This window comes from Microcaecilia unicolor, chromosome 3, assembly GCF_901765095.1.
Source record: "Microcaecilia unicolor chromosome 3, aMicUni1.1, whole genome shotgun sequence".
NCBI classification, from domain to species: domain Eukaryota; kingdom Metazoa; phylum Chordata; class Amphibia; order Gymnophiona; family Siphonopidae; genus Microcaecilia; species Microcaecilia unicolor.
The window spans coordinates 463,633,801-463,655,396 of NC_044033.1; the positions used below are offsets into that span (position 1 = coordinate 463,633,801).

A 21,596-nucleotide genomic window follows, 5' to 3' on the forward strand; every position below is an offset into this window, starting at 1 on the left:
TCCAGACCGGGGGGGGGGGGGGGGGGAACTGAGAGCATGAAGAGCCATGGCTTGCCTGTATTCGTTAGTTTGAGAGCATGAAGAGCCATGGCTTGCCTGTATTCGTTAGTTCCAGTGGAGAAAGATAAATTGCAGCTTCTAGGGTGGGCTCCCTGGTTATGGCGCTGACAGCAGATGGTACCGGCCTGGTCGTCAGCAGTATATGTTCAGATGTCCTGCTTTTAAGCATTACAATCTTCCTTTTGTTTAAAGAGGAAGGCCTCCTCTCAGCTAGAGTGTCCAGTGCTTCCAGAGCTTCGCAATGATGCGAGGCTGGTCAACTCTTCCTCCAGTGGGAAGACATTCAGGAGGAGTGGGCCAAAATCGTGTCAGACCAGTGGATTCTGCATATTCTTACAGAAGGTTACAAGTTCTCCTGCCCAGTTGCTCCTTGCAGTCTCCTTGTTAAAAGGGAACTAAGGCAGTCGAGGTTTAGGCCACCGTACATTCCTTGCTGGCGCAACGGGCCATTTTTCCAGTTCCCAGGCCAAACAGGGATAAGACAGATACTCCTTCTATTTCATTGCCCCAAAGAAGGAAGGCACCTTTCGTCCAGTGTTAGATCTCAAAGGTCTATACTGCTGCCTTAGAGTGCCTCACTTTTGCATGGAGCATCATAGTCTCAGTTGAAGCAGGAGAATTTCACTGCCCTCAATCTCAAGGAGGCGTACTTGCATGTATCTATACGGCCACCACATCAGAGGTTTCTATGTTTGCTACTTCCTACGAAAGGTACGGGGGAGCCTGGGGGGCACTAGGCCATCAGAGCGGATGGGGGGTGGGGTAGAGTTGCCCACTGGGCCACCAGGGACATTTTTGGTGTTAGGGGGGCTAGAGGTTCACTGGACCTCCAGCCCCCCCCCCCCCCCCCAGTAGAAGGTCAGTGGGCCAACTTGTCTGGGGGAGGGGGGGCTCCTGGCCCAACTGTGACAGTCTAGGCTGCCTGGCTTGGATGGGTAGGGTGGGGAGGAAGAAGAGAGGAGCATTAACCCTAATGCCAGCTCCGAGCTGGTGTCGGGTTAAGGTAGTATTCCGCCCATACAATCAGAGCGCAGTGCTCTGATCTATTTGGGTGAAATACTGCAGAGCTCATTTAATTTTTAACGATTTTTATTGATGATACATCATGTCAAACATAACCAATAAATTCACTCACTGTGTAAACATTCAGTCATAACGCAAGTGTACATCTGCATCAAATCTTACATCATCATCATCATCATCATCATTATTTCACAGTTTCCCCCCCTACCCCCACCCTCCTCCTCATTTGCCCCTTTACCTATGTCTACTGATTTCATGGTATTGATACTATCAATGTCTATTACTGCAGAGCTCATTTAAATGAGCTCTGTGGTATTCCCAGGCGCGCTTGTTGTTTGCCGTGCCAGGACCCTCTGTTCATCCTGTGCTGGTAAATGCAGGGGCTAGTGGCCTGTAGCACCCATATTTACCTTTGATCATCGGGGCCCAGGTTTGGGAACCACTGGCCTAATGCCATCTGTTATGCTTGATAGACTTTAAAGAGCATGTGTTTTTAATGGCTATTTAGATAATTTGTCTTTTGAGTTTATTGTTGTCATTTGTAAACATTTTTATCCTCTTTCTGTTGTCATTAGCTGCACAACAATGCTGCTGTGATTTTACGATAGTTTTTTTTGGCACCTGGCAACCAATGATATCCATGGACACATGTCCTAAGAGCTGAGTTACACTGGATTAGCAAAAAGCTGAAGTGCACTAAAAAGGTAGACTAAACTAAAACAGCTCTAGAAATGTGTGACTGTTGGAGTACTTAAGTGTTCACAGCGGTTGATGGGGGGGGGGGGGGGGGGGGGGGGAGGATGACGGAGAGAGGACCAGGAATGGCAAGGGGAAGAGAAACAGGAGAATGGGGTAAAAGGAGGAAGGCAGGCCTGGGATTGTGTAATGAGTAGGATCTGTTGGTGGGATATAGTATAGGTTTTAAGGACGGAGGATCTGGACTGGAAGAATTCCACCCATCCCTCACTCTGTCATCTTTTAACTTATTCCCTCCCCTCAGCCACTGACCGTAGCTGATACCTTGTCATTTCCGTTCCTTCTCAACCCGATCTTTATCCGTCCCCCCCCCCCTTCCTATTTCGCCCTCTGTTCTTTCTGCTTGCCAATAAAGTGACCTTTGAAATGAAAAGGAGGACATCTGTGCTGTGGGGGAACAATGTACTGCTGTAATGTTCAGCAACAGATGGGCTCTTAACAGCGAAGGGCAACAACATGATATGCCACTACTCTCCTGATGACCTGATCAGGGGTGTTGAGAGGAATCGGTGGGGAAAGTAGAGGATTGTGGATTGAGAAGGGAGAAGTGAGCAATATGCTCAACTTCTCAGTATTAAAAGGCCATGATTCTGGCAATGGTGGTAGCAGCTTTTCCTACTGCTTCACTCCTGCTTAAGTAATACAGACAGTTGAAGACTCTTTGAGGGCTGCCTGGTACTGCCAAGTGTTTTTGGTTTGTCTGTCCGCCCCACTAGCAACCTAATAAATGACAACAGAAAAAGACCAAATTGGTTCTGCCTGTGATGTCAACTTTCATAGACAGATGGAAAAGCCAAAAACATAAGCATGTTTTCATGCAATAAGCAAACTAAAAATTGAAAATGCAAATGTATTAGTGTATAAACCCTGAGACATAGGAATGTAGAGAGAACAACTAGGACAATGTAGGTAAGCACCCATTTATACCAGTGCATTTACTTATAGGTCTTTTCCAAATAATGTTTGTTTTTATATCCTAGAAAAAAAAGGTACCCCATCTCCTCTGCCTTTTCCATCATATGCAAAGAATGTTTTGTTGTCCCTGTGCAAGGCTGTCCCATATCGGGTGTACTGTACCACGTGCCAGCGAGTATTGTCTTCTCATATGGAAGTAACAGCTCATTTCAGGTCAGTAAGAATGAAAGTATTGTAGCAACCATTAACTTTAGCTGAGGTCAATGAAAGTATTGTAGCAACCATTAACTTTAGCTGAGGTCCTCATGTTTGTGGCAGTTTTCTTTATTGTCTTCTGTGTGAGAGAGGTTTCTTGTGTCCTTCTCTGCCTTGGATGGGCAAAGTTCATACGCTTTGATCTTTTCAGGTGATAGAACAAAGAATTGCTTTCCTTGTGGATTTTAAATTCATGTTTCTTTTTTACACATTGAAGGTCATTGTCATAGCAGCAATGTAACAATTACCATGGCCTAGTAAAATGAATGAGAACTAGTAAAGTACTAGATAAAGAGATAGACAGTAGCAGTCTTTCTTTGAGAACAAGCAGGTCATGCCATCTCATAACTGGGTGGGATGCTGCCGAAGGCCTCTTAACGAGAGAATACGCTGGGCAGCGTCCACACCGGGCTCTGTCGGCGGACGTTGCCCATTTGTGAGAATGATTGGCCTGCTGTCCTCAGAACACCTGCTACAGGTAAGTAACGTTGCTTTCTTTCCAAGATCACACACCACCACAAGCTGTTTTCTCTGCTAAATGCGAAGTCAATAGAAGAAAATACCCATTGCTGTCCAGTAGCATTTGCCAAAGACTAGAGAAATGAGCAGGAATGAAGAGTGTTTTCTTTATTGTTCCCAAGCAAAAGTTGAAACAGAAATTAATAAAACTAGCAATACAAAGATTCTTCCAAGCAGCTCTTCACTAAGCAGAATGAAGCAGTTAATTAAAATATTCAGTGATCTCTGTCACAGACAAACAAAATCCACCTCTACCACCCTGGTGCTGAGCCAAAACAAAGTATGATTCAGTATTGAAAATCCACCATAAAATTTACTCTGGTTGTTAGTCTGGGACAGTGGTTCCCAAACTATGGATAAGGACCCCAAAATGGGTCATACAAACAGGGCTGCTCCCCTTCTCTCTAGACCTACAATGTGTCAGTGTCCAGTAGTGGCAATCAACATGTCTGAGTCTGTGAACATTCATAGACACTGCCTCCTCCTCTTTCTGTGGCCTTTCCTGTACATGGGTTTTCAGTGTCTTGAGTCTAATTTTGGGTATCTAGATTTTCTGTTTGTTTTTTTTCTTGAAGGTTACGTGAATGTTTTTTGTGAATCCTCCTTTTTATTGGCGTTCTGTTTCTTGTGTGTTTTTTGTGAAAATTGTATATATTTGTAAACCGCTCTGATCTTTAAATCTGGGTGGTATATTATAAGTTCCTCCACGACCCTCCAGACCGGTCAAGACGTATGGGTTATGTCCTCCTACCAGCAGAGGGAGACTGAGAAACACTGAGCTTTTGAATACTGTATATATAACCTGTGCAGTACATCCACTAGCCAGTATTTTCTCAGTCTCAGCAGAGGTAGATGGACAGCCTGTGCAGTCTTCAATAGTCTGGTGAGGTAGTTTGATTATTCAGTTGAGGAGTTTCCTCTCTTATTGCCTAAGTTATTAGTTTGGACTACTCCCTGTACGTGGTAAAAAAAAAAAAAAAAAAAAAAAAGTGCTTCGGGGCCCTGGGTCCGGTGGGGCCCAGTTTTTCCCCCTGGGGTGTTACACCTGTGTTCAGGTCCCTCCCCCTGTGCTGCTCTCCTTGGAGATGCTGGCAGCGTTGTGCCTCGGCTGCTTTCTATGATTGTAGCCTTGAGAGCCCCCCACTTTTCAGCTGCCAGACAGAAAGAAAGAAAGAGAAATTGGGTGATATCTCTTTAAGAGCCGTCTGAGGCTTTATGTAGATAGGAACGGACGGCAGGTTCGTTTCCTATCGCTAGTGAAAGAGAGCAGAGCGATTCTTTGTTGGGGGGAAGCTGTGAGAGACAGCGTGTGCGCCGCTCAGCACAGCGGGTGGTGTGGTTCGAGGGCATGGCAGGCAAACTTCTCCGCTGTCGCGCGTGCTCGCGCCGAGGCATAGAAGCGCCGGGAGGCCAGTGCCGTTTGTGCGGCGAACCAAAGCAGGCCTCGCCGATGGCGGCACCCCCGGTGTTGGTGGCGGAGGCCCCAGCTAGTTCGGGGGCATCGGGGACAGCAGGAGCACCGGCAGGGACGGTTTCAACAAATTTAGTTTTGGCGGGAACAGCCGCCATTTCAGCGGTTTTTGGCCCTGCTGCTCCCGGGTCGGCGCCGAAGGGGGTGCCTGAGGGTACAGGAGGCGTTGGTTTTTCTCCGGATTTTGTTTGGACCCTTTTTCAAGCCTGGAAGGCTGGTCCCCCATCTTTAGGGGAGGGGGCTAGTGCGGCGCTGGCGAAGAGGCCTCGGTTTGAGTGGGATGACGAGGAGGGGTTCTCCCCTGTAGGATCCGAAGGTGTTTTCAGTGATATGGGGACCCTGAGGGGCTTGAGGGGCCTCAGGATCCGGAGTTGGTGGTCCCGGGGGAGGATCCCTCTGTAGTGCGGATTTTTCACAGGGAGGAGCTTGCGGAGCTCATTGAGCAGATTTCTTCCACCCTCAAGTTTGATCAGCCAGAGGCGGTTTTGGGGGAGGCTAGACAGGTGGATCCCTTGGTTAAGGGGATTCAGCGGCAGGCTAGGTCCTTTCCCATGAATAAGGACATCCGGGATATGGTGTTTCAAGAGTGGCATTCGCCGGATTCTCCCTGTAAAGTGTCTAAAGCTATGTCGAGACTGTACCCGCTCCCACAGGAAGAGAGAGATGCCTTTAAGGCTCCCACAGTGGATGCAGTGGTGACAGCAGTTACAAAAGCCACGGCTATACCGGTGGACGGGGGGACTGCTCTCCGGGATCCCCAGGATAGGAGGCTTGAGTCCTTCCTCAAGCGGAGTTTTGATCTGTGGGCCCTGGCCCTGCAAGCCTCGATTTGTGGGGGGCTAGTTGCGCGGGCGTGTTTCCGATGGGCCGAGAAACTGCTGGATGATTCGGTGGAGGTTGGGACCTCCGGGGTACAGGAATTAGCCAAATTGGAAATGGGATCGTCCTTTTTGTCTGATTGCGCTTTATGATTTGCTCCGTGCTTCGGCCAAGAATATGGCTATGCTGGTGGGGGCACGTAGGGCACTGTGGTTGCGAGGTTGGGTCGCTGACGCGGCCTCCAAAGCTAAGCTTTGTTCGCTTCCTTTAAGGGGTCCATGCTTTTTGGGGAGGATTTGGATAAGTTGGTGCGTGGACTCAGCGATGCCAAGGCCCCTCGGCTTCCGGATTTTCGTCCAAAAGGGGCGTCCAGGGGTACTTCCTCCCGAGGCAGGTTTAAGGAGGCTCGCCGGTATAGGCCCGGGAGGACTAGTGGGCCCTTTAGAGGTCGGTTCTTCCAGAGAACTCAGTCCTTTCGGGGGAATCGGCGCGGAGGGCGCGATTTTTCCGCGGGAGGACAGGTTTCGGGGCGTAATTCGCAATGAAGGTGTGCAGGCCCAGGCTCTGGTTCGGGTAGGGGCTCGGCTGAGTCTGTTTTACCAGGACTGGGCCCAAATCACATCGGATCAGTGGGTCCTCGAAGTGGTGCGAGACGGGTACGCTCTGGAGTTCGACGGCTCGCCTCCCGAAAGGTTTCTGGAGTCCCCTTGTCATTCAAGGCTCAAGCGGGCAGCAGTGCGAGACACTCTGGCTCGTCTGATCATTCTGGGGGCCGGTGGTACCTGTTCCCGCCGCTCAACGCCGCTTGGGCTGCTATTCAATTTATTTTGTAGTCCCAAAGAAGGAGGACGCCTTTCGGCCTATCTTAGATCTGAAGGCAGTCAATGCGGCTCTCAGAGTCCCCTCTTTTCGCATGGAGACATTGAGGTCGGTCATTGTCGCGGTGCAGGAGGGGGAGTTTCTCACGTCCTTGGATCTGACGGAGGCTTATCTACACATCCCCATTCGGGCCGCTCATCAGCGATTTCTGCGCTTTGCGGTTTTGGGAAAGCATTTTCAGTTTTGTGCTCTGCCTTTCGGGTTAGCAACGGCTCCTCGAACCTTTTCCAAGATCATGGTGGTAGTGGCGGCAGCCTTGCGGAAGCAGGGGATTCTGGTGCACCCGTACCTGGACGATTGGTTGATTCGGGCCAAGTCCCAGTCGGAGAGCGAGGTGTCTACGGCTCGAGTGGTGCAGTTTCTTCAGTCTCTGGGCTGGGTAGTGAACTTTGGCAAGAGTCACCTGGTGCCGTCGCAGTCGCTGGAGTACCTGGGGGTTCTATTCGATACCAGGAACGGTCGGGTCTTCCTGCCAGGCCCCCGGATTCGCAAGTTGCAGGGTCAGATTCGTCTATGTCTGTCGGAGGCGGCTCCGACGGCCCGGGAGTATCTGCAAGTCCTGGGGTTGATGGCGGCCACCATAGAGGTAGTTCCGTGGGCTCGGGCGCATATGCGGCAGTTGCAGTCAGCTCTTCTTCGTCGATGGGCGCCCCTGTCGCAGGAGTTGGATGTCCGCCTTCAGCTGCCGGTAGCCCCACGCCTCAGTCTCCAGTGGTGGCTAGATCCAGGCAATCTGGAAAAGGGAATGCCGTTGGAGGCTCCGCAGTGGGTGGTTCTTGTCACAGACGCCAGTCTTCAGGGCTGGGGAGCTCATTGTCTCGGTCAGGTAGCTCAAGGACGCTGGTCTCAGGTAGAAGCTCAGTGGTCCATCAATCGTCTGGAAACCCGGGCCATTCGACTAGCGCTTCAGGCGTTTCAGAGTGTGCTGATGCAGAAAGCAGTCAGGGTGTTTTGCGACAACGCCACCGCCGTGGCTTATGTCAACCGTCAGGGGGGCACAAAGAGTCAGGCGGTCGCGGAGGAGGCGGCGCTGTTGTGTCAATGGGCGGAGGTCCATCTGCTGGCGCTCTCCGCGGCGCATGTGGCTGGAGTAGACAACGTGGAGGCAGATTACCTAAGCAGGCATGCTCTAGACCCCGGAGAGTGGTCGCTTCATCGGTCGGGTGTTCAGTCGCATTGTAGCGGTCTGGGGACTTCCCGTGATGGATCTGATGGCAACGGCCCACAATACTCAGGTTCAGAGGTTTTTCAGTCGTCGGAGGGATCCTCGAGCGGAAGGCATAGATGCGCTTCTAATGCCGTGGCCGCAGGAGTTACTGTATGTGTTTCCCCCGTGGCCGTTGGTCGGTCGGGTGATTCAGCGCATCGCTCGGCACCCCGGACAAGTGATCTTGTTAGCCCCGAATGGCCACGTCGGCCGTGTACGGAGATCTGGTGCGGTTGGCGATAGCGGATCCTCTGCCGTTGTCAGATTCAGGGGTGTTCTGTCAGGGACGATAGTTATGCCAGATCCGGATCGGTTCTCGCTTACGGCCTGGCTCTTGAGAGGCACAGGTTAAGGAAGAAAGGTTTTTCGTACAGAGTGATTGATACAATGTTGAGTTCGTGTAGGCAGTCCACTTCACTGGCGTATATCCGGGTCTGGAGAGTCTTTGAGCATTGGTGTACAGGTAGGCAGGTTCTTCCCTTTCGGGCGTCGGTGACAGATGTCTTGGAGTTTTTACAGGATGGTATGGACAGGGGTTTGGCCTTGTCTTCTTTGAAGGTGCAGGTAGCGGCTTTGTCGTGTTTCCGTGGGAAGCTCCAGGGAAGGTCGTTAGCTTCTAGTCCTGATGTGGTTCGATTTTTGAAGGGTGTTAAGTTACTGCGCCCGCCCCGGCGGCGGATGGTTGCCTCCGTGGGATTGAATCTCGTTTTGGAGGCTTTGGTGAGGCCACCGTTTGAGCCCTTGGTTTCTGTTTCAGATAAGGATCTGTCCCTAAAGACGGTGTTCTTGGTGGCTATTACTTCAGCTCGTTCGAGTGTCAGAACTTCAGGCTTTGTCGTGTTAGAGAGCCCTTTTTGGTTTTTTCTAAGGAGAAGTTTCGTTGGCGCCCGGTGCCGTCCTTTGTGCCCAAGGTGATTTCAGAGTTTCATGTGAATCAAGTGATTTCTTTGCCAGGTTGGGTGACTGGCGGGGATGGATGCGGAGGCAGCATCGACTGGCCAAGTTGGATGTGCGTAGAGTCTTGCGCTGTTACGTCTCCAGAACTCAACACTATAGGCTTTCCTGATCGTTTGTTCGTTCTCCATGGTGTTGCAAGAAAGGGCGCGGCAGCTTCCAAAGCTACGATAGCTAGATGGTTGAAGGAAGTCCATTGCTTCGCGTATTTGCTGAAGGGCCGCGTGGTCCCAAGGAATTTTGGCTCATTCTACCAGGGGAATGGCAACTCCTGGGCGGAGGAGTAGTATGATTCCCTCCGTTAGTATTTGCTCGAGCGGCGGTTTGGTCGTCATTGCATTCCTTTGTTAAACATTACAGGATTGCTGTTGCATGCCAAGGTGAGGCAGGTTTTGGCGGCTGCAGTGTGTGACCTCTGGCCTACGCGGATCCCGCCCTTAGGATCTTACTGCCTTGGTAAGCCCATGCGTCTCGACCGGTCTGGAGGGTCGTGGAGGAAGGTGAAATTAGATCTTACCTGCTATTTCTTTCCTCTAGACCTCCAGACCGGTTCAAGGGCCCGCCCTGTCTGTACTGTAGGCCAGGAGGTCGGTTTGTCTGTTGTTCTATCTTGGCAGCTGTTGAGTGTGGTTTCTATGGTTTCAGACTTTGTTTGTATAAGTCTGGTCAGGTGTGACCGTGTTTGTTAGTCCACCTGTGGAAGCACCACACAATTCAAAGGGCACAATGAAAGCTATGAAGAAAGTGTCCAGTGACAGTGACCACGTACGGGGTTGTTAGTTCTAGTTGGTGTTTTGGTTTTCTCTGCTTTGTCAGGGTTATACTGGATAGGGGATGTACTTGCACAGGTTTATATATACAGTATTCAAAAGCTCAGTGTTTCTCAGTCTCCCTATGCTGGTAGGAGGAACCATATACCCATGCGTCTTGACCGGTTGGAGGGTCTTAGAGGAAAGAAAATTAGCAGGTAAGATCTAATTTCACCTTCTCTATAAACACTACCACCCCACTGACAGACGAGTTGTGTGCTGACTGTTGCTAGCTGGTGTCTCTACTGCTTTCGCTGCTGCTTTAATGCTGTGGAAGGCTGGGGGACAGGGAAGTGGATGAGAAAAGGAAGAGGAGAGAAGGTCTGCTATTTTTCCATCATCATCTGGAGACATAGATTTTCATGTTAAAATGGAGTGATAATTGGATGAAAGCTTGGGAAACACTGGTCTAGGATTTTAAACAGCTTTGTTGACAGATTTCTAGCTTAACATTAATATTTTTTTCCTTTTGATATACCTCAAACTTTACAGAAGCATAATTAAGAATACGTGAATATAAATCTACATATACAATGTTACATGAAAGGAAAAAAAATTGTCATTTTTCTTTGAGTAAAAGAATCCACAGTTGAAATAAATCATTGAGCAAAGAATTTTCAAAATAATGTATCCATTTTTTTGAAGGGGGGGGGGGGGGGGTAAATGTCCATGAATTTAAATAAATCTAATCTTTCCTAATGTGTCTGATCAGTGTGATTAAAAATTTACTGCCAGTGTGTTTTCTCTTTCTGGAATACTAATCTGATTAATCCTATTCTTCCTCAGCAGTCCTCCAGACCGTTCAAGACGCTTGGGTTATGCACTCCTACCAGCAGAGGGAGACTGAGAACACTGAAACTTCTTATACAAGTAGCCTGTGCAGACCTTCTACTAACCGGTATTTTCTCAGACTCAGCAGAGGGTAGAAGTGTGCAGCCTGTGCAGTGTACTCAGTCTGGTAGGCCCGTTTGGGGTTTCTAGGTTGGGTTGTAAATGTTAGAGAACCCACACTTGGATCTCTTTTACAGGGTGTAAGTCCTAAGAGGCTTCTTATTCCCTGTGGGGTGTCACACCAGGGTGGCCGGGTTCTCCCCCCTGTTCTCTTCTTCTGGAGGACTGCTTGACCTCGTTCTGTACCCTTGAGGCATTTAGGCATCAGTAACGAGGGTAAAAAAAAAAAAGAAACTTTTTAAAAGGCAGCTATTTTGGCTTTCTTGTGGCAATCCAGAAATAAACGTCTTCAAGGGCATTCTTGCCTTAGGCGGTTTTGCCTATTAGTCTGTCAGAGCACAAAGCAACTGTTTGTTTTTATTGTGTTCGCGGCCCTTATGTCTAAGCCAGCGAGGTGTTGGTTTTTGCGCGAAACGCGGCGTTGAAGTGAGAGGTGGCCAATGTAAATTTTGTGGGCGCCTACGTTGTCAGCGCTCTTGCCCCTCCCCCCCGGCTTTCCCCTGCGTCGGCGAAGGTGTTGGGCAGGATTTGACCGCACATTCGGGCCAGCAACGGCGGGGCCGTTTTTGGCGGGAAACGCGGCCATTTGGCTGCGCATTCCGGGCCGGCACCGGGGGGGACCCGTGTGTAGCAGGAAGCGCGCCTAGTTTAGCTGCGGATCACGCGATGGACCTGCTGCCTCAGGAGCGAGGAGAGGTCCGTCGCGGAGACGGCAGGAAGTGTTGTTGGGGCTTCAGCAGCGGTCGGGGGGGTGTGTGTGTTGGTTTTCCCTCCTGAGTTGTTTGGTCTCTGTATAATGCCTGGAGAGGCTGGCCCCTCCTCAGGCTGTTTGTTCCCCGGAGGCTGCTAGCTCAGTGGGAGTTAAGCGCCCGCGGGTGGATATTTCGGAGCCTATGGAGATACTTTCCTCTGCCTGGGTCGGAGGTTGGAGTGACCCAGGAGAGGGAGGATCTCTTAGATGAGTCTGAGGATCAGTGGTTCGCATTTTTCATAAGGAGGAGTTGTTAGAGCTGATTGATCAGGTGATCTCTACTTTGATGTTTGCTCCGGCAGCCACTCCCTCTGCGGAGGGACCCCAGGTAGATCCCTTGGTTAAGGGGATTCGGAGAGCCTCCGTTCCTTTCCCATGAATTCAGACATTGGAGACATGGTTTTTCAGGAATGGGTCTGTGCCGGAGGCTACTTGTAAAGTGTCTAGGGCTATGGCGCAGCTGTATCCCTTGCCTCCGGAAGATTTGGCCCTGCTGAAACCACCTACTGTGGATGCGGTGGTTACGGTGGTTACTAAGGCTACGGCCCTTCCGGTGGATGGTGGTACAGCCTTACGGGATCCTCAGGATAGGAAGCTAGAGTCCTTTCTGAAGCGCAGCTTTGATTGTTGGCTTTGGCCTTGCAAGCCTCTGTGTGGGGGGGCTTGGTAACCAGAGCTTGTTTCCGTTGGACGGAGAAGCTCTTGGATGATCCTGCGTTTAGATAGGACTGGTTTGTTCAGGTCCTGGCCAAATTGGAGATGAGGTCTTCGTTTTTGGCGGACACCCTTTATGATTTACTAAGGGCTTCGGCTTAAGAATATGACTCTTGCCCTCCGAAGGGACACCACCTTGTAGAGGTGGAGGGGCTTGTATGTTTCAATGACTTAGAGGGCTATGCTGACAGGGTTACCCATATCAGACAGGCCTCTGAGGAGAAACCAGACAGAGTGTCCCAAACTGGGAGAGTGGTAAGATGGTGACCTGAAGTTCGTATGCCCAGCGTCCCAGCTGCCCTCTAAAGTTTCGTCTCCTTTACGTAAATTTCCTCTCTGCAATTGCAGTTACCTTAACTGAGAGGAAGGGGACAACGGCGGTTCAGCCGCTGATGGCCAGCGTTTTCTCCCCTGAGCAGCAAGTGCGGGACTGCTGCGCGACGAACTTGCCCACAGATGAAAGGGTTGGTGAGTCCTTTGATTAGCGCCGGCGAAGGAGAGTCAACGCTCTTGGACCTGGAAAAAACAACACTATCGCTCCGAATTATTCAACCACCATGTCCAAAGGAGTGGAGGAGTGAGTTAGAGGTATATGCTGAGACGGAGGATGTTTAAAGCAGATCCCAAATCGGTGGAACCACTCCTAACACCTATGAGAAATCAACTTGGAGTTTTTGGCTCCCGTGGAGGTTACATTGAATACCATCTGAAAGGCGCTTCGGGACCTCACGGTGGCAGTAAATAATTTTGTTTCAGATATCATTTTATTAGAGAGTTATATGGACAATGCAACTGAACCCCTTTGAGAGTAAAACATTGATATAACAAATGATTCTACATGAGCAAGAAGTGGTTATGATAATAGAGCAGAAATTTGAATAATAAAATGAATATTATTATAGATGATAATATCGAGATTATTGTTTTTCCCAGAGGTTCCGGGTATGACTCCTAAAGTTTTCCTCAGAAATATTTCCTCAATTATTACTTTTAAAAGGAGTGAAGCCTGTGAAACTGGGATACTTTAATCAGTGGGATTGAATTAGAGACTTAAGTATATGTATTGTTAAATAATTTCTGGTTTTCAAAAGAGAGAGAATGTAATCAGATGTATTATTTCTAACTAATATTGGACAATAAGTATGTTTTCAGTGAAATGATTTGACTATACACCGTATTGGCCTTGAAGAAGCCAACCAGATGATCAATGTGGAATAGTGAATTAGACGAGTAATGTCTGGGGATAATCAGTTTTTTTTTTTTTTTTACTGTTTAATTGATCTCCTTATCTTGTTTCACTTTCCCTATTTAGTGGTCTAAGGAAGAGAATAGAATTACCTGACTGAAATAATTCCTACATATTACTTTCTCTGTATTTCTAGCAAGTTGTTTTATCGCTTGTAAAACTTTAAATGGTTATAAATAAAAAACTTAAAAAAAAGAAAAAAAGAAGAATATGGCTCTGGCGGTGACGACTCGCAGGGCTCTTTGGCTTAGGGGCTGGGTGGCAGATGTGGCCTCTAAAGCAAAGTTGTGTTCTCTACCTTTCTAAGGTTCTATGTTGTTTGGATAGGACTTGGATAAACTGATGAGTGGTCTTGGGGGATACCAAGGTCTTATGGTTGCTGAAGTTACGGCTTAAGGCGGCTAGGTCGAGGTGGTTCGGCTAGAGCTTGGTTTAAGGACGCGAGGCGGTACAGGCCGGGCAGATTGTATCTCCTTCTAAAAGCCGTTTTTTTCCAGCGGACGCAGTTCTTTCGAGGGGGTGGTCGAGACTCCTCTGGAGGTGCCGGAAAATGGTAATAAGTCCTCCTTATGAAGGTGTGCGGGTTCCAGCCTCTGGTGAAGGTCGGGGGCGCGACTTTGTCTGTTATCAGGGGTGGACCAAATTACTTCAGATCAGTGGGTGCTGGAGGTCGTTTGCGACAGTTATGCGCTCGAGTTTTCAAGCACCGCTGCCGGATCTGTTTCTTTCCTCTCCTTGTCACTCTCGAGTCAAGTTAAAGACTATTCAAGAGACTCTGGGTCGCTTAATCCCAGTGGGCGCTGTGGTACCGTTCCTCGGCACGAGCAGGGAATGGGTTGTTATTCCATTTACTTTGTGGTGCCGAAGAAGGAGGAACAGTTTCGACCCATTTTAGATCTCAAGAGGGTCAATGGGGCGCTCAAGGTGCCATCCTTCCACATGGAGACTCTGCGCTCGGTCATAGTGGCTGTTTGTCAGGGAGAATTTCTCACGTCACTGGATCTCACGGAAGTGTATCTGCGCCGATTCAAGAGGCCCATCAGCGTTTCCTTCGTTTTGCTGTTTTAGGGAGGCACTTTCAGTTCTGTGCTCTGCCTTTTGGTCTGGCAACGGCTCCACGCACCTTCTCCAAGATAATGGTGGTGGTAGCAGCAGCTTTGCGGAGGCAGGGAATTCTGGTGCATCCGTATCTGGACGGACTGGTTGTTCCGGGCGAAGTCTCGGGCTCACAGTGTTGTGGCGACGGCCTCAGGTGGTCGCGTTTCTGGAATCGCTTGGATGGGTAGTGAATGTAGTCAAAGTCAGTTGATCCCATCGCAGAGTCTGGAGTACTTGGGAGTGCGGTTCAACACGGCAGTGGGTTGTGTTTTTTCTGCCGGATTCTCGGATCGCTTCTCTTCAGCAGCAGGTCAGCTGTTAATGTCTGTTCAGAGTCTGACGGGTTCGAATGTACCTTCGGGTTCGGGCCTCATGGCAGCAGCAATTAGAGGTAGTACCCATGGACCAGGGCGCATATGCGTCAGCTTCAGGCGGCTCTGTTGTCCCGGTGGTCTCCCAGGTACACGGTTGGAGTTGCGGTTGCCATTGAGGGGGGCTCCTCGGCGCAGTCTCCAGTGGTGGCTGTGCTTGGCCCATCTGAAAAAGGGCATGCCGTTGGAACCTCCTCAGGGGGTGATTCTGGGGGGCTCGGTGCTGTTGTCAGGGTCCAGTTGTCATGCCGGATCCGGCTCGGTTCTCTCTTAGGGTGTGGCTCTTGAGAGGGAACGGTTGAGAAGGAAAGGGTTTCCCCTCAGGTGATTCAGACGATGCTGCAGTCTCGCAACGTTTCGACGTCTTTGGCCTATGTGCGTGTTGTGGCGCATATTTGAAGATTGGTGTGGGGACCAGGGCGTACTGTCCTTCGACAGCTTCTGTGTCGTGCATTTTAGATTTTCTTGCAGGATGGTTTGAGAAGGCCTTTCATTGTCATCTTTGAAGGTGCAGCTGGCTGCTTTGGCGTGTTTTTGGGTAAGGTGCAGGGCAGGGTCGGTTGCGTCTTCCCCGGATGTGGTCCGTTTTTTGAGGGGGTGAAGTTGCGTCATCCTTCTTAGCGGCCGGTAGTTCCTCAGTGGGATCTTAATATTGTTCTTGACTCTTTGGCGGGTTCTCCTTTTGAGCCCTTGGAGTCTTGTTCGATAAAAGACCTTACTATGAAGGTGGGTTTTTTGGTAGCTATATCGTCGGCTCGCAGGATTTCGGAACTTCAGGCTTTCATGTAGGCCTCAGTTTCTGTGGTTTTCTAAGGAAAAGGTTTCGCTGCATCCAGTCCCTTCGTTTTTGCCTAAGGTGGTATCCCCTTTCATGTCAATCAGGTGATTTCGTTTGCCGGTCTTGGGGGACCGGACGGGGGATGCTTCTCAGCGTCGTTTGGAGAAATTGGATGTGCGCAGATTGTTGAAGGTTTACTTGCGCAGGTCGGAGGAATTCAGATCTTCGGACAGGTTATTGTCCTTCATGGGGGGCCCAAGAAGGGAGCGGCTGCTTCTAAGGCATCTATAGCTTGGTGGTTGAAGGATGCCATCTTTTCGGCTTACATTTTGTCAAACATTACAGAGTGGATGTACTGGCAAGGGAGGATGCCAGTTTTGGAGCTGCAGTCCTGTCCTCTGGGCTTCGCAGGTCCCACCCTTAAATGTGTTTACTACTTTGGTACGTCCCAAGCGTCTTGAACGGTCTGGAGGATTGCTGAGGAAGGTGAAATTAGACCTTACCTGCTAATTTTCTTTCCTCTAGATCTTCCAGACTGTTCAAGAGCCCACCCAGTGTATTCGTTCAGTATGAGATTTTCTTTAGACTTTAGTTGCTGATATTTCTAGTAGCTCCTGTGATTTGGGTTCTGGAGTTTTACTAAGGACAGTTTGTGGTACCGTTTGTGCCCATCTGCAGTTGAATTCCCCCGTCTTAAGGGGAGGAGATCTGAGTGTGGATTCAGTGGTTTTGTTTACATAGTAACATAGTAGATGACGGCAGAAAAAGACCTGCACGGTCCATCCAGTCTGCCCAACAAGATAACTCATATGTGCTACTTTTTGTGAATACCCTACTTTGATTTGTTTTCTGTGCTCTTCCCAGCATTATCCCCGCCTCCCAACCACCGGCTCTGGCACAGACCGTATAAGTCTGCCCAGCACTATCCCTGCCCTCCCAACCACCAGTCCCGCTTCCCACCACCGGCTCTGGCACAGACCCGTATAAGTCTGCCCTAGCACTATCCCCGCCTCCCAGCCACCAGCCCCGCCTCCCGATCTTAACTAAGCTCCTGAGGATCCATTTCTTCTGCACAGGATCCTTTATGCTTATTCTACGCATGTTTGAATTCCGTTACCGTTTTCATTTCCACCACCTCCGCGGGAGGGTATTCCAAGCATCCACTACTCTCTCCGTGAAAAAATACTTCCTGACATTTTTCTTGAGGCTGCCCCCCTTCAATCTCATTTCATGTCCTCTCGTTTTACCACCTTCCCATCTCCGGAAAAGGTTAATTTGCGGATTAATACCTTTCAAATATTTGAACGTCTGTTTCTCCTTTCCTCCAGAGTATACATGTTTAGTTCAGCAAGTCTCTCCTCATACGTCTTGTAACGCAAATCCCATACCATTCTCGTAGCTTTTCTTTGCACCGCTTCAATTCTTTTTACATCCTTAACAAAATACGGCCTCCAAAACTGAACACAATACTCCAGGTGGGGCCTCACCAACGACTTATACAGGGGCATCAACACCCCCTTTCTTCTGCTGATCACACCTCTCTCTATACAGCCTAACAACCTTCTAGCTACGGCCACCGCCTTGTCACACTGTTTCATCGCCTCTTCAAATCCTCAGATACTATCACCCGAAGATCCCTTTCTCTGTCTACTTATCAGACTCTCCCCGCCTAACACATACGTCTCCCGTGGGTTTCTATTCCCTAAGTGCAGCACTTTGCATTTCTTCGCATTGAATTTTAATTGCCAAACCTTAGGTGGAGGTGTTCTGTTCCTCTGCTTTGTTACTGTTTTAATGGTTAGTAGAAGGTCTGCACAGGCTACTTGTATAAGAAGTTTTAGTGTTCTCAGTCTCCCTCTGTTGGTAGGAGTGCATAACCTAAGCGTCTTGAACGGTCTGGAGGATCTAGGGGAAAGAAAATTAGCAGGTAAGGCCTAATTTCACCTTTGTCTCAATGTGTGGACATTTCTTTTGAGGCTACAAACAGTCCAATCTTACCTGAAGGATTCTTTCTATTTATTGAGGCTCCTGGACCAACTGCCAGAGATATCAGATTCAACTTGGTTATTTTCATTGGGTATTGTGTCTCTTTATACCAAGATTCCACAAGAGGCAGCTTTGACTGTAGTTAAGGATGTTTTGGATGCTCGCCCACAGCCGCAGAGAATTTCTACTGAATTTCTATGTAAACTGGCAAGTTTGATTATCCAGTGTAACTATTTTTGGTATAATCATGAATTTTACCTTCAGACACAAGGTGTGGCAGTGGGAGCCACTTTAGCTCCTTCAGTAGCCACATTATATGTGGGGGACTTGGAAACTAAATGAAAATATCCAGCTGTTGAATTTTCATCAGTTTTATTATGGAAGCGATTTTTGGACGATATTTGTTTTTAAGAACAGACTTTGAATAATTTGTTGAATGGTTGAATTCCTTGGACCCCCAATTTACAGTTTACAATGACCGCTAGTTGACTAAGTTGGAATTCTTGGACTATGGATTATCAAGCAGGAAGGTCATTTGATCACCTCACTCTACTGGAAACCAATGGAACACAACACTCTATTACAGTTTACATAAGTACATAAGTATTGCCATACTGGGACAGACCAAAGGTCCATTATGCCCAGTGTCCTGTTTCCAACAGTGGCTAATCTAGGTCACAAATATCTTGCAAGATCCCAAAAAAGTTCAATACATTTTATACTGCTTATTCCAAAAATAAGCAGTGGATTTTCCTCCAAGTCATTTTAATAATGGTCTATGGACTTTGTCTTTAGGAGGCCGGCCAAACCTTTTTTTAAACCCTTGCTAAGCCAGCCACCTTCATCACATTCTGTGGCAACGAATTCCAGAGTTTAATTACATGTTGAATGAAGACAAATTTTCTCTGATTTGTATTAAATTTACTACTTTCTTGCTTCATGGCATGCCCCCTAGTCCTAGTATTTTTGGAAAGTGTAAACAAGCGATTCACGTCTACCCATTCCACTCTACTCATTATTTTATAGACCTCTATCATATCTCCCCTCAGCCGTCTTTTCTCCAAGCTGAAGAGCCCTAGCCACTTCAGCCTTTCTTCATAGGGAAGTCGTCCTATCCCCTTTACCATTTTTGTCGCCCTTCTGTGTACCTTTTCTAATTCCACTGTATCTTTTTTGAGATGCGGTGACCAGAATTGAACACAATATTTGAGGTTTCACTCACACCATGGACCGATACAAAGACATTATAACATCCTCATTTTTGTTTTCCATTCTTTTCCTAATAATACCTAACATTCTATTTGCTTTCTTAGCTGCCACAGCACACTGAGCAGAGGGTTTCAACGTATCATCAACAACGATGCCTAGATCCCTTTCTTGGTTGGTGACTCCTAACGTGGAACCTTGCCTTACTTAGCTATAATTGGGTTCCTCTTTCCCACATGCATCACTTTTCACTTTCTCACTTTAAATGTCATCTTCCATTTAGACGCCCAGTCTCCCAGTCTCGTAAGTTTTCATCCTTATAGTTTAAAATACAATCTTGCCTGTAAGGCAATTCCTTCGACTCGGGTGTGTTTGCATCAGTGGTGTAGCTATGTGGGGCCAGGGGGGGGGGGGGGCTGAGCCCAGGCCCCCATAGATTTGATCCTGGACCCCCCTGCTGACGACCCTCTCGACCCTCCCGCCGCCAACCCTCCCCCACCGTCGCCGTGGGCTACCTTTGCTGGCATGGGACCCCAATCCCTGCCAGCCGACAAGGTCCTCTTCCTCCCGCAAAGGCTTCGTTCTGTTTTTGACATACACCGTGCAGGACGTTACACAGAAACAGAACGAAGCCTGACTGATCTGCCAGGCTTCGTTCTGTTTCTGTGAATGTGACATCTTGCACATACAACTTGCAGGACGTCAGAAACAGAACAAAGCCTTCGCGGAAAGAAAAGGACCTCGGCTGGCGGGGATTAGGGTCCCCGCCAGCAAAGGTAGCCCATGGTGACGGTGATAGAGGGTTGGCGACGGGAGGGGGGTTGAGAGGGTCGTCGGCAGGGGACGTCAAAGTTGGCGGGGGAGCTAAAATGTGCCCCCTCACCGCGGGCTCTGGACCCCCTTCCTGCCGAAGTCTGGCTACGCCTCTGGTTTGCATGTCATTGGATGACTAAGTCTTAAGCCGGGGACTTATTAAATGGATTCTTGATCTGAGGGTATTCAAGGTTTGCAGTGAAGGCAGCATATTTGAGAGCAAGGTTTGCTCACCGTTTCTTTTGCAAGAAAGACGTCATCAAGTTTTGACATGTCATTCCATTTTCTTCTATGAGTCAACAGTTCGTTAAAATAATGAAAAAAAAACATGTCATACAATTATATTCCATTTTTCACAATCTTCCAATTATATCTTGCACTAAGGGTAGAACTATAGGTGAACTCCTAGGGGGGCAAAAGTATGGACAGATTAGAAAGGAACTTGAGGTTCGTTCACATCAATCTTGTGAATGGTGCCAGTGGTGCCATTCTTCCCTGACAGGTCCTGTGTGGCAGGACCCTGACACAAAATTTTCTATTCACATTTTGATACCATATGTGCCAATAAGAATGTAGTGTATGCTTTAATATGCCACTGTGATCTGGTGTATGTGGGTTGAAGTAATCATCCTGTGAAAACTAAACTAACTGAACATAAATCTAGGATCACTACAGAAAATGTTCAGGCACCTTTAGTGCAACATGAGTTGCACTTTCATCATACAGTATCAGACATTAAGTGGAAGATTATAGATCAGGTAATAGAAGGGTGTAAGGGTGGCTCTGTTGAAAAACAAATTACAGAGAAGAATGGTGGATCTTTAAATTTAATACAATGGTTCCTCAAGGTTTAAATTTAGAAGTAGAGTGGATGACGTTGGTTTAACCAGGGAGCATTCTGAAGGGAGGTCTGTGAGTTAGTGATGTCAACACGTTTATAAAAATGAGGGGAAAACTTTGTCGCCATCTTGCCGAGATGAAACACGGACGGTTAGACTTGCGGGAAATATAAACAGGTATTATGTAGCACTAACTGTTACGTATTTATGTAGAAGGTTTATAAGTCAACTTATTCCTTCTATTTTGTAACAGCAGGGAACTTTCCTTGATACAGTTGGGTAGCTTTGTTTCCCTCTTGCTTTGGCGGTGATGGGTTAAGCCATTTCCTCCCGCGGTTGTGGTAGCAGGACATGCCAGTTCCCTCGGCGGGTGTGGGTGCCCCCCCCCCCCCCCCCCCGCTTTGGCGGTGGTTGTGTGGCGGAGTGTCCCTTTGTGGGTGTAATTTTCTATGTTTGGTGATTCCTGCGGATGGAGCTTTGATATCGACTATACTGAGGATTGCCTGGTAGCACATGACCACATATAGAGAGGCAAAAGATTGCTCTCTATCTCCACCTGCTACTACTACTACTACTATTTAGCATTTCTATAGCGCTACAAGGCATACGCAGCGCTGCACAAACATAGAAGACAGTCCCTGCTCAAAGAGCTTACAATATAATAGACAAAAAATAAATAAAGTAAGCAAATCTTAACATTAACATTTCTAAAGCGCTACTAGGGTTATGCAGCGCTGTACAGTTTAACAAAGAAGGACAGTCCCTGCTCAAAGGAGCTTACAATCTAATGGACAGCATGTGCAGACAGTCAATTGGGGCAGTCTAGATTTCCTGGATAGAGGTAAAATGATTAGGTGCCGAAGGTGACATTGAAGAGATGGGCTTTGAGTAAGGATTTGAAGATGGGCAGGGAGGGGGCTCTGCGTATGGGCTCAGGGAGTTTGTTCCAAGCATAGGGAAAGGCAAAGCAGAAAGGGTGGATCCTGGATTTGGCGATGGTGGAGAAGGGAGCAGAGAGGAGGGATTTGTCCTGTGAGCGGAGGTTTCGAGTAGGAGCATAAGGGGAGATAAGGGTAGAGAGGTAGTGAGGGGCTGCAGATTGAGTGCATTTGTAGGTTAGTAGGAGAAGTTTGAACTGTATGCGGTATCTGATAGGAAGCCAGTGAAGTGACTTGA

The 21,596-nt window shown here is 48.4% G+C and overlaps 1 protein-coding gene across 2 annotated transcripts in view; it reads left to right on the forward strand.

Annotated features, from left to right (window-relative positions):
- The window catches only part of ZNF451 (zinc finger protein 451), a 345,089-nt gene that overhangs the window by 100,861 nt on the left and 222,632 nt on the right, over positions 1–21,596 (forward strand). For both annotated transcript variants that reach the window (XM_030198989.1, XM_030198990.1), the window contains exon 8: positions 2,820–2,967. In XM_030198989.1, the coding sequence (XP_030054849.1) occupies positions 2,820–2,967 (148 nt within the window). The remainder of the gene's footprint in view (positions 1–2,819; positions 2,968–21,596) is intronic.